At 41.3% G+C, this 12,617-nt stretch overlaps 1 protein-coding gene across 1 annotated transcript in view; it reads right to left on the bottom strand.

Moving 5' to 3' along the window:
* The window catches only part of NUDT3 (nudix hydrolase 3), a 126,524-nt gene that overhangs the window by 54,269 nt on the left and 59,638 nt on the right, over positions 1-12,617 (bottom strand). Inside the window, exon 2 of the mRNA XM_041723994.1 lies at positions 8,690-8,800. Coding sequence (XP_041579928.1) covers positions 8,690-8,800 — 111 coding nt within the window. The remainder of the gene's footprint in view (positions 1-8,689; positions 8,801-12,617) is intronic.

The following is a 12,617-nucleotide window of genomic DNA, read 5'->3' as shown; positions in this document are numbered from 1 at the left end:
GAGAGAGAGAGGCAGAGACACCGGCAGAGGGAGAAGCAGGCTCCATGCACCGGGAGCCCGACGTGGGATTCGATCCCAGGTCTCCAGGATCGCGCCCTGGGCCAAAGGCAGGCGCTAAACCGCTGTGCCACCCAGGGATCCCTCAGAGAATAGTCTTTAAATGAAAACTGCTTTTCAACATCTTAGGTTGATTTATGGTCTCTCTTGATTTACAATAATTTACATATGGATATATTTTCTCATATTAACATTTCCATTAAACAGTGAAATGCTGCCAATATTAAAAACCTTTATTTGCTTTCACGTATCATTTAGGAGACTGAAAAATAAAAAACTGTCTTCTTCAAAGAGGCTGGAGCTCATCACTTTACAGCTAAAAATAAAGTAAAAATGTGAAACACAGCTCATCGACCTCACTAAGAACACATTTTGGTTGTTTTTTTTGTTTGTTTTATTTTTTACTTTTAAAAAAAGATTTATTTTAGAGAGAGGGAGAGGGAGACAATCTCCAGCAGACTCCCTGCTGAGCACAGAGCCCAATGTGGTGCTCAATTCCACGACCCTGAGATCATGACCTGAGCCTGAGCCAAAACCAAGAGTCAGACACTCAATCGACTGAGCCACCCAGGCACCCCTGGTTGTTTTTCATATGGACCTTTTAGTATTACTATTGTTGTTTAAACCCATATGCATATATTATTTTAACATTTTTGAAAAAAATTTTTGAAAAAAAAAAAGACAATTTTAAAAATTAGTTATCTAGGGGTACCTAGGTGGCTCAGGTCATGATCTCAGGGTTGTGAGACTGAGCCCCACTTCAGGCTCCACACTGGATCTGGAGCCTCCTTAAGATTCTCTTGCTCTCCCTCCACCCCTCCCCCACCTCCCAACCTTGTGTGCCTCTTTTTCTCTAAAAAATATTAGCTGCCTATATTAAAAGACCAGATCTCACATGAGACTCTAGCTTTCAAGATTCTCTTGAAACATCAGAACCATGTCGGGTCTTGATTGCCACATGACAACTAACGGCTAGGCCTGAGTAGGAATTGCCTTGTGACCAGGGCAGGCTCTCCCCATATGGTTAGAACTACATCCACTATCAACTGCTTGTCCACTTCCCTACATACAAGCTTATAAGCTGGAGGACCCCTGGCCATGACATTACTTCCCACCTTTTCCCCATCATATTAATCTGATTAAAAATATTTGTGATATATTCTGATACATATTTTGTGATTAAACTTTGGGATTTTAAAAGAATCATCTTATTTCTCTAACAAATTCTGTGATTCCCTATCCCCACCTTTTGGACACAACTGTTCAGGCTGAGGCCAAAAAATAAAGATGAAAATACAATGTAGTCACACAGAGCCGTTACGTTTTTCTCCACTTCAAATAGAGTCAAATACTTATGACCTAAAAAGAAAGGGTGACAAAGTAGTATCTTAAATTATTCCCAAATAGTTACAGGCTTTTTAAATGTTCTACTTGTGTATAACAAGAGCTGTGAAAGACTGCTTCTTTGTTATAGACAGTTCTGAGATTCCATATGGAGCTTTCTAGTCGCTAGGACATATATATTAGAGTACAACTATTTTTTTCTTTTTTTGGCAGAGACAGGGAACCCAGAGTACAAGAATTCGATAAGAAGATATAGATTTTTAAAAAAGGCTTTATTTATTTGAGAGAGAGAGGGAGAGAAAGAGCAAGGAGGGAGACAGAGAGAGCGGGAGAAACAGACTCCCTGACCAGGGAGCCCAATGTGGAGCTCAATCTCAGGACCCCGAGATCATGACCTGAGCTGAAGTCAGAGGTTTAACTGACTGAACCACCCAGAGGCCCCCAGATAAAAATGGGGCCTCTGGGTGGCTCAGTCAGTTAAGAGTCAGACTCTCAATTTCAGCTCAGGTCAGGATCTCAGGGTTGTGAGACTAGCCCTGCACTGGGCTCCCTGCTGCGTGTGGAGCCTGCTTATGATTCTCTTCTTCCGCCCTCCCCACACCTCTGCCCCCTGGCTCATGCATATGCTTTCTCAAAAAAAGACGATGATGATGATGATGATACAGATTTTGAAAATAAAGTCCACTATATTATCTTCCACGCTACTATCTGAAAATGAGATCAAGAAGGGTTATAATAGATTCCTGATGGGATGATGCAAGATTAGGAAAGCTAGAGATAACAACAAAGCACCTCTCCACTCCTAAGGCAACTGTGACCCTTGATATTATATTAAGGCACCTAGACGCTCAAAAAACTCCTAAATGAAGGTGAATTAAATCAAACATTCTGTGACACTTTTACGTTTTGTATAGTGTATTAAAAACTTGAGATTTTTCCCTGTACAAAAAGTACAGGGAAGTATAAGAAGACCTCACTAAAGAAATTTCTAAGATTGTGAGTTTATATGGCAAAGCAACAGGTGGTTAAGAGTCAGAGGAGTAGCAGAAAAATGTGGTATCATGAGACAAGTGAGGAAGTCAGAGAACAAGCTACACCTTTTTTTTTCAAGCTGTACCTATGTCATAGATTAATGATCAAGCTGCCTACAAATACTTTATAGTTGGGTATGCTGGAAATGGCTCCATGGACATAGGCCTTGTCCAGACATGAAGCAGCAGACAAAAGGAACTGGCATTTGGCCACAGATTTTCAATTGTCACCACAGACTACACTTCTATAAAAGCAGAAGGTACCCATCTTTAACATCTTTTAAAAATTTTATTATTTTTTTATTTTTATTTATTTATGATAGTCACACAGAGAGAGAGAGAGAGAGAGAGAGAGAGAGGCAGAGACATAGGCAGAGGGAGAAGCAGGCTCCATGCACCAGGAGCCCGACGTGGGACTCGATCCCGGGTCTCCAGGATCGCGTCCTGGGCCAAAGGCAGGCGCCAAACCGCTGCACCACCCAGGGATCCCCATCTTTAACATCCTTGAAGAGGTCACAGTTGAAGGTATGCACGTATCTTTCTCCCAATTCTGTTTTCAGATGTTTTTTATTTTTGTGATAACGCTCTTTGGCTCGCTCAAGGTGAGAAGAGAGATGAAACATCAACAGAAGACACAACAGTTTCAGATCCAGTTTCTCTTTTTTTCTCTGTTAGCCAACAGTTTTACCTTTCCTATTGAATTAGCAAGAAAGAATAGCTCTGAAAACTACAGAAAGAGGTGCTTTTCTTTTTGATTACAGAGGGTGTCTCATGGTTGGCTCACACGAGCCTTTGCTGCCCTGGGCTGGAGATGCACTGTTACCAAAGCCCCTGGGGGGCCTGGGGAGAGAGCCCCAGCCCTCTCACTCAATGGGGGTCACTTTAATAGGATTCTGACCATAAGCAGCTAAAAAAACAGAGGCCAGTTTCCAAAAGGGAGTATTTTAGCCCTTGAAATGTGACTTCTAATGTTTCAAGTGCTACAGATTTATTGGTTTCTGAAATTCAGCCAACATGCTGAAATTTTTAAGCTGGGTTAAACAAAGCTTCTGAATAGATTCAGTTGTCCTTTGCTTTTTTAAAAAAGATTTTATGTATGTATGCATGTATTTATGAGAGAGAGAGAGAGAGAGCGAGAGCACGCGTGCGTGCGACCGCACACAAGCACGCACAAACAGGAGGAGCAGCAGGCAGGGGGAGAGGGAGAAACAGACTCCCAGCTGAGCAGGGAGCCCAATTCCAAGCTCAATCCCAGGACTCTAAGATTATAACCTGAGCTGAAGGTAGACACTTACCTAACTGAGCCACCCAGGCACCCCAAACAGACTGAGTTTAATGGTATCTTGGCCCAACAACAAGGCCATAACAGCTACTTAGTATTCTATTCCATTCATGTTTATACAGAATATTTTTCTAGTAATAAATATATGTTCAATGCAGAAGATGATAATCTCTGAGCTAATCCAAAGATAACCTGCACGAACATCTTGGCAGACATTCTTTCAATGAGCACAGCATAGAAGCATGTGGGTGCTGAGGCTAGATATTCTGGATTGAAATCTTACCTTGAGCACACTTGGTTGGGCACAATTTGTTTGGACAAATTACTTAATCTTGTGCGTCTGGCTGGCTCAAACCTGTTTTTTTCTCACCCGCAGAATGTAGACTGTGACAGTTCCACTATCTCATAGGGTCTGGAGAGGATTTAATGAGGCAATATTTGCAAAATGCTTAGAACAGAGCTTGACACATAGTAGATGTGCAAGCAATGTTATTTTTTCCGCACAAATAGACACACACATTTCTTTTCCACTAAATGGTTTTATATCATAAATACTGTTTCATAGTCTGCTTTGACCACTTAGGAATGTGCTGCAAACATGTTCCTGTGTTAGTAAATATTTTTTTCCCCACATACACAGGATCCTCCCAGTAAAGCTGCTGCAGATGTTCTGAAGCATGAGCGGCCATACTTTTATAGTACATGATATCCTGACACTCTGAACACAGCAAGAGAAATAAGAAATCAGCAATCAAAGCAAAGTTAAGACAAATGTCTTCAAAATGTCCAGGAGCTGATAATGTCACCTGGCAGCTGCACCCACGGGTCAGGTCATCTCTGCTGGGAAAGCTGAATGTGACATGCAGGTGAGCAGAAACCAGGAGGCTGAGAAGAGATTAGAGAAGCAGCTCATCTACAGAAGACAGAAGCTGAATCACCAGCACAGCGACTAGGTTCCAGGAGCCATACTGCATTCCCACTGCCGTTCCAGCCACTGTGAGCGAGGCCTGTCTGCACCCTGTGACCCAAGTTTCCAGTCCTGCGTGCCTGGCTGGACAGCTACTGTGACATTGAACTATTCTTCTTCGTTTAACTGAGAGACCTACCGGTATGTTTACTCCTGACAACCCAAAAGGGCCTACCTTGTATTTATGGGGCTGCTCTAAGTAGTCCTGTCAATAACTGAAACACTTGTTTTGTTAAGTACTTGCTGTGAGTTAAGTACTTGCTGTGTGTTAAGCACTGAGGACTGAATAGTGAGCAAAAAGGAATGGTGCCCAAATACACAGAGACAGACAATTAAACAAAGATGACAGATACCATGATGCTAGAAGTGTAGACTGCAAGGGAAACACACAGAAAGAGCAGTGAGTCTACAGGGAGTCATCACAAAGACTTTATGGAGGAAGGAGCCTTCAGGTTGAAGGATAAAGTTAGCCAGGCATGCCAGATACTGCAGTGTTCACTCAGTACACATTCCTGCCCAGTGCAGAATTTACAACCATTAGCCTTCTGAAGTTAGAATCTTGATAGAGCAAAAGTGGACTAGGTCAGCATTTCCAACCAGGCTACCTAAGAGTCTTGGCCTCACTTAACAGGGAGGGCTTGGTTTCTTTGGTGGGTGGGTATCTTTCAATCCTGGAAACACTGAGAATGAAATACAGAAATATTGAAGAGAATCAAAATTGTAATATATTTCTATGTTAAGAATGAGACCAGAGATATTTTATAATTTTGTAATGCGTAAAAGAATTTGGCCTAGGGTACCTGGCTGGCTCAGTCGGCAGAGCATGTGACTCTTGATCTCAAGGTCATGAGTTTGCGCTCCATGTTGGGCACAGAGATTACTTTAAAAAAAAAAAAAAAAAAGAACTTGGCCTATTAGAGAATAACCTTGGTTTTCAAAATATAACTGAATAATTTCTTTCTGATTTGTCTTTTTAAGTTGAAAATCTCAGTTTACATATGTTATGGGAATATTTTAAGTATCTAAGATTCTAAGACTCACCTCATTTGTAAAAAAATTTTTTAAATATTTATTTACTTAAGTAATCTCCACACCCAATGTAGTGCTCAAAACTCAAGACCCTGAGATCAAGAGTCACATGTTCCACTGGCTGAGCCAGTCAGGCGCACGACGTCCAAAAGTGACCAGTAAAATCTCCTACGTTCATATAGAGAACAATCAGAGCTGTAAGCATTAAGAAAAAAATTAAGTTTTTGAATGTGTACTTTACAAAAGTCGTACCATTTTGTTTTTTGTTTTTTTTAAAGATTTTATTTATTCATGAGAGACACAGGAAGAGACAGAGAGAGAGAGAGGCAGAGACACAGGCAGAGGGAGAAGCAGGCTCCATGCGGGAAGCCCAACGTGGGACTTGATCCTGGGTCTCCAGGATCACACCCTGGGCCGAGGGCAGATACTCAACCGATGAGCCACCCGGGCTGCCCAAGTTGTATCATTTTGAAACCTAAACAAACCCCTGAATAGTGATTTCTGCTCACAAAAGCTACCCTTCAAAAAAAAAAAATCTTTCTATATCCTCTCTGATTCCAAGTCTTATGCTCTGTTGATGGATGTGGAATTGGAAGAACCATCCCCTCTATTTTATTTTGACAGAAATACTGGAATGTTTGTTTTCACTATGACATTTCACCAATTTTTATTGTTTGTGCAAACATTTGATTTATTCTGTATTGTATTCTAGAGTTCACAGACATTTATCCTCTCAATAATGCTAGAACAAAGTACAGGGTGTGGTATGACTCTCCTCTGACTTGCTCAGAGTCAGGCAGGGTTTAATTTCAAGCTCAGGACCCTGTGCAGACAGGAGGGAGTGCAGATCCTGAATATCTGAGGACAGGATCCAAGCACTCTGCCCCATCCCCACTCATTCTCACTACCTGTGGAATGGCATTTCCAGGAAACAAAAGAGTGAGCAGGGCACCCTACACCCTTACTTGCCCCTCACTACATTTCTACTCATCACCTACCTAGTTCTCTCCATCTTCACTGCATGTGTATAACCCACAGATGACTCAACTATAACACTCAGAATCCAACAACAGTAATGGCAACTGATATATGCTCTCCTAAGACAGATGCCAAATCCAAACATGCTCCACAAAGGTATAGTGGTCAGATGTGCCCCCACAACTCCTAAAACCAATTAGCAAGTTTTGCGCAGTCTCTGAACTTTTTCCCTTTCTCTGTATTCTAAAACCATCACTCCATTTCAGGTTTACCAACCACATTTCTGAATCTACAACTGCCATAGAAGCTCTGTCAAACATCACTTTTGCTTTAGGTACTGTGGAACCTACAGCAGCCAAAAGGCAAAAAGATTCTGGTGCCCTCAGGCCTAGAAAGGCAGAGTACAGAATCACATCTGTCCATCCAGGCCACCCTACCCCTATGCATTCCCCATTATCCCAGGTCTGATAAGAACGGGGGACACCAATTCTTACTACTGTGAGAAGGCCTTCTCACATCCTCTCGGACAGTATCTATCACTCCCCTACACTCTGATCATTTCCATTTGGGGTAACCCTTCAGGACTTTTACTGTTGCATCCCTTGCTCCACCTGTCACAGAAGCATGTATTCGTTAATTTCTGTTCACCGGGCAGCCCGGGTGGCTCAGTGGTTTAGTGCCTGCCTTCGGCCCAGGGCATGATCCTGGAGACCTGGGATCGAGTCCCACATCAGGCTCCCTGCATGGAGCCTGCTTTTCCCTCTGCCTGTGTCTCTGCCCGCCCCCGCCCGGTCTCTGTCTCATGAGTAAATAAATAAAATCTTAAAAAAAAAATTTCTGCTCACCTAGTTGTGTACTGGGCACATGCAAGGAGGATTTAAACCACAAAACATACATTATGCTCTCAGAGATTATAGTCTAGTTATGGACTCCAGATAAATGATAAAATGACAGAGTTGCAAGTCAACACAAGCCTGTAGGAGTTCAGAGCGAGGAAAGAATTCCTTACATATTCCATGGGTAAGATTAGTCTCAGGGCACTTCAGCAAGGGCTGAACCCAAAAGAAATATAGGAGACTTGTTCTTAGTGCTATTTTAGATGTCCTTAGCATCAGTTTTCAGTTCCCTATGGAACAAAGAAATGGATCTAAAAAGCACTAGCCATATGGCCAGGGCAAGTTAATGGGTGTGATAAAACTTACATCACCAAGTTAGGAGTCTTAAGTGAAATAACATAAGCAAAGCAAGGAACAGCATGGCATCACCACTGCAGGCTATGGAGGAATGTTAGTTCCTTCCTCCTGGCTTCGAACTGCAATCTGTATCTCAGTTTGCCCAAACTGTAAGCTCCAGAAGTAAGGGAACTAAGGTACTTCTTTTGACTACTTACTCTAGATTATCTAGTAAAATATACTGGGTGTGGTCCAGGAATTCAGGACATATATGCTGAATGACTTGTGACTAAATAACAAAGAACAAACTATTATCTCTCTCTTTTTTTTCTATTATCTCTTTAATGGCATTATTAGTAACACTTTCTGGCTAACAGAATTGCTGCTTTAGCCACTGTTTTAGCGCCAGGATCCAGGAAGCAGAGGAGGAGAACAACAGCCTCTTCCTCCATCTCATTAATGAGAACAAGCCATATATCAATACTGCCTGTCCCTCTTATTTCTTAGGGCTGATGAACTACTTGTTCTTGATCTTCTGCTACAGGTAAGAGAGGCAATGCTGAAAGAGCTCCATGGGGAAATCACAAAAGACTATCTGGTATGGTTAGATATGGTCATTACCAGAGCCCTCGCCCTACACAGAGTACCCAACAAACACTATCAGGTCACAACCTGACCATCCCTTTAATCAAGGAAGCACAAGGTAACTGGTAAACTCCTTTCTGTGATCACAAGTATGCTTACTCAGTGAGTGGTGATAAGGAACTACACAGACATGACAGACTCACGATTACGAGGTACAGCCATGCTTTTCCTCCTCAGTGCGTACCTCCTCACAGACTTCACGGACTGCTGCCACGCTTGGCTCCTCCTCAGGCTCCATGCCTCCCCCAGGAACAATCCATCGGTCTGGATGGCGACTACTGCTCACAAGCAGCACCTGAAAGTCACAGGGGTCACGTGGGTAGTTAAAAATAAAAGACACAATTTGTACAAACTCAGGACCTGAGACCCATTTTTTGTTTATACCTCTCCAGGTCACTTCTTGTAGAGTAGCTTTTGCTTCTATTGGAAAAAGTAAGACAGTCCACCTGGTAAAAGCAGAAGGGCATCTGACCTAGTGTCCAGTACCTCTCCCTTCCCTCAGGCTCTCAGTCACTTGTCCCATCTATCCTCTCCTTTGTTCCTTTCTCTAAAGCCCTTTGAACACAGAGTTGACAAGGACTGGGGGGAAAAAAGCCCATGAGCGCTGTGACGGCTGGCCAGAAGGAAAGAAGTCCTTAGCCCTAATTGGTACCATCGTCCCAATACCTTCTCTCCCAGATCCTCACTCCTGGTCCATCAGATGGCCACAGGCCAAAACCACACACCACCCCTAAGTTCTAAGTGCACTGAGAACCCAACTCCCTCACCTACATGAAGTCAAAATCTTCATCATGCTTTCAGCTGAGATAAAACTAGAACTCTTCTTACTAGGGAATTTTATTAAGAAAGGAGAGAAGACCAAGCACACATATAAAATCCTGATAGAGACTATGGTTTACTAATGCAAAATTAACCAGCATCCTAGTTATGGATGAAATAAAATCCTGGAAGGTCTCAGTTCCTTTTCCTTACCCCTCTCTAGGACAGATGCTAAACAGTTAGCTAGACTTCTCCTTTGGAGGTAGAATTGGGTGGGCATTACTTCCAAAACGAAAGGAATCCTCTATAGTTCCCTACACCATCCCTTTCTGACAAAGTCTTTTGACCCTCCATCCCTATTCCACCTGTGCACTTCACTTCTACTCGCAGTCATCCTTGTTGCCTGAAAGAAAATGCTATGTATTCTGTAGTGCTTGTAGATTCCATTACTGACTTCTGGTGACCTTCCTTCTGGTCATCTTCCATAATCTATCCCTTGAGGCTTCTGCAACTACATGAGCCCTTGGAAATTCTACCTTTTTCTCATCCTTAATCCCTTTTCTTCATGTCATGATAGATTCTCTTGATGTTCCTCTATAAAGCCTGTGATCTGCTGACTCAGGGGACCATGGAGGAAGGAAATCTGTGAATCCACATACAGTCACCAATATACAGTCTATACCTGGCTGGCTCAGTCGGTAGAGCATGTGACTCTTGATCTTGGGGTCACGAGTTTGAGCTCACTCTGGGGGTAGAGTTTACTTTAAAAAATAATTTAAAAAACAAAAATAAATAAAACAGCAATAAATCCTTATGACCTTGAATTTGGTAAGACATGCTGAATTCTTAGACATGACACCAAAACCATGAACAACAAAAATTAGATAAGTTGGACTTCATTAAAATTAGAATCTTCTGAGCATTAAGAATATGAAAAAATGACTTACAGAATGGGAGGAAATATTTGCAAATCATCTGACAAGGGCCTGCTGTCCAAAATATGAATACATAAAAATACGTACAATGACAACAAAAAGACAAGCAACATTTCTCCAAAGAAGATCTACAAATAGCCAAGGAGCACATGAAAAGATGCTCAACCTCATTAGTCACTAGGAAAGTACAAAGTAAAACCAGCATGAGATGTGACTTTACACCCACAAGAATGGCTATATTTTTAAAAATAACAAGAACTGGCAAGGATGTAGAAAAATTGGAACCCTTAAACACAAGAAAAGAATGTCAAATAGTTCAGGCAGTATGGAAAGTTTGTGGTTCCTCAAGAACTAAATAAAAACTACCATAAGGGGTACCTGGGTGTCAGTCAGCTAAGCATTCAACCCTTGATGTTGGCTCAGGTCATAATCTCGGGGTTGTGAGAATGAGTCCTGTGTTAGGCTCTATGCTCAGTGGGGAATCTGCTTGAGATTCTCTCCCTCTCACTCTGCACCCCCATCCCTGCTCTCAAAAAAACAAACAAACAAACAAAAACCATATGACTTAGCAATCCCACTCCTAGGTATATGCCCAAAAGAACTGAAAAGAGGTGCTTAAATACTTACACACAAATGTACATTATTCACTGTAGCCAAAGTGTAGAAACAAATGTCTATCAATGAATGAATGGATAACAAAATGTGGCATACATATGCACAGGAAGAGTATTTAGCCATAAAAAGAATGAAGCCCTGATACACACCACACAGCTGATGAACTTTGAAAACATCATGTTAAGTGAAAGCCAGACTCAAAAAAATCACATATTGTAAGATCCCAATTATGTTCAATAGGCAGAATGGGTCAATGCACAGAGACAGAAAGCAAACTGGTAGTTGCCAGGGGTTGGGGTGAAGGGAAGAACAGAGAGTAACTGCTTAATGAGTATAGGATTTTGTTTGGGAGTGATCCAAGTGTTCTGAAACTACCTAAAGGTTGCTAAATGCCACTGAATTAGTGGAACTAAATGCCACTGACTTGTTCACTTTTAAATGTGGTTAATGTCATGTTATGTGTACTTCCTTCCAATAAAATAAAACTGGTTTTAAAATCATAGTAAATTTTTAAAAGCTAAATTTAGGAATCAGTGCTATTACTTTCTATCTCAGAGCTTACACTCCAAGGGAGTGGCCTTCCCAAAAGTTATCCTTAGTTTCATATAATATTAAATCATAAAGCTGAAATAATATACTATTTCCATAAAGAGGGAGATCATTGCCATACTCCTCCCATCTTATAATTGTGGCTAAATTTTAAAAAATTCCTTATCAAGTACACTTATTGTGATGAACACTGGGTGTTATATGTGTGATGAATCACTAAGTTCTATTCCTGAAACCAATGTTATACTATATGCTAACTAGAATTTAATAAAAATTTTTTAAAAGTTTTTTTTTTTTTAGATTTTATTTATTTATTTATGAGAGACACAGAAAGAGAGACCGAGACACAGGCAGAGGGAGAAGCAGAAAAACTTTCTTATCAAAATAAAAACAGGGGCACCTGCCCCTCCCCCTGTTTATGCTCTCTCGCTCACTCCCCCAAATAAATAAAATCTTAATATACAAATAAAATCCAAACATAATCATGTTTGTTAATTTACGTTAAACAGCTTTATTTATTTTTAAATATTTTATTTATTTATTCATGAGAGACACAGAGAGAGGCAGAGACACAGGAGAGGGAGGAGAAGCAAGCTCCATGCAAGAAGCCCGATGCAGGACTCGATCCTGGGAAACTAGGATCACGCCTTGAGCCAAAGGCAGACGTTCAACAACTGAGCTACCCAGGTGTCTCAGTTAAACAGCTTTTTTTTAAAAAAAAAAAAGACATTTATTTGACAGAGAGAGAGAAAGAGAGCACACACAAATAGGCAGAGCGGCAGGCAGTGGGAGAGGGAGAAGCAGGCTCCCCGATGAGCAGAGGTCTGGATGCAGAACTCCAGGATTCCAGAATGACGACCTGAGAGAAAGGCAGACACTTAACGAGTGAGCCACCGAAGTGCTCCTAAGCAGCTTTTTAAAAAAAGTCCTCCAAAGACTTTCTAGATAATGGCATTTAAGTCCTATCAATCCAATCTGCAAAGAAAACTCAAGAAGAAAGAGTAGAAAAATGGGTTAATCATTCGTTGATTTGTTATATAAACAACACAGTCTTTCTTCCTAGAGTTTTCCCACTTGGCAGAGTGTTACACAGCCATTCTAAACCTAAGTGTTTGCTTGAAAAGCTGACTAGGGCCATCCAATTAGGTTATAGTCCAAATGAAAGGGACAATTCCAAGCCAAAGCAAAGAAAACCTCTAACATAAAGTATAATTTAATTTCTAAATTTCAATCAGTGTGAAATATTAATTAGTA

Source organism: Vulpes lagopus, chromosome 1 (assembly GCF_018345385.1).
Source record: "Vulpes lagopus strain Blue_001 chromosome 1, ASM1834538v1, whole genome shotgun sequence".
In the NCBI taxonomy this organism is placed as follows: Eukaryota; Metazoa; Chordata; class Mammalia; order Carnivora; family Canidae; genus Vulpes; species Vulpes lagopus.
This window is presented reverse-complemented; position numbering and strand designations above follow the sequence as displayed.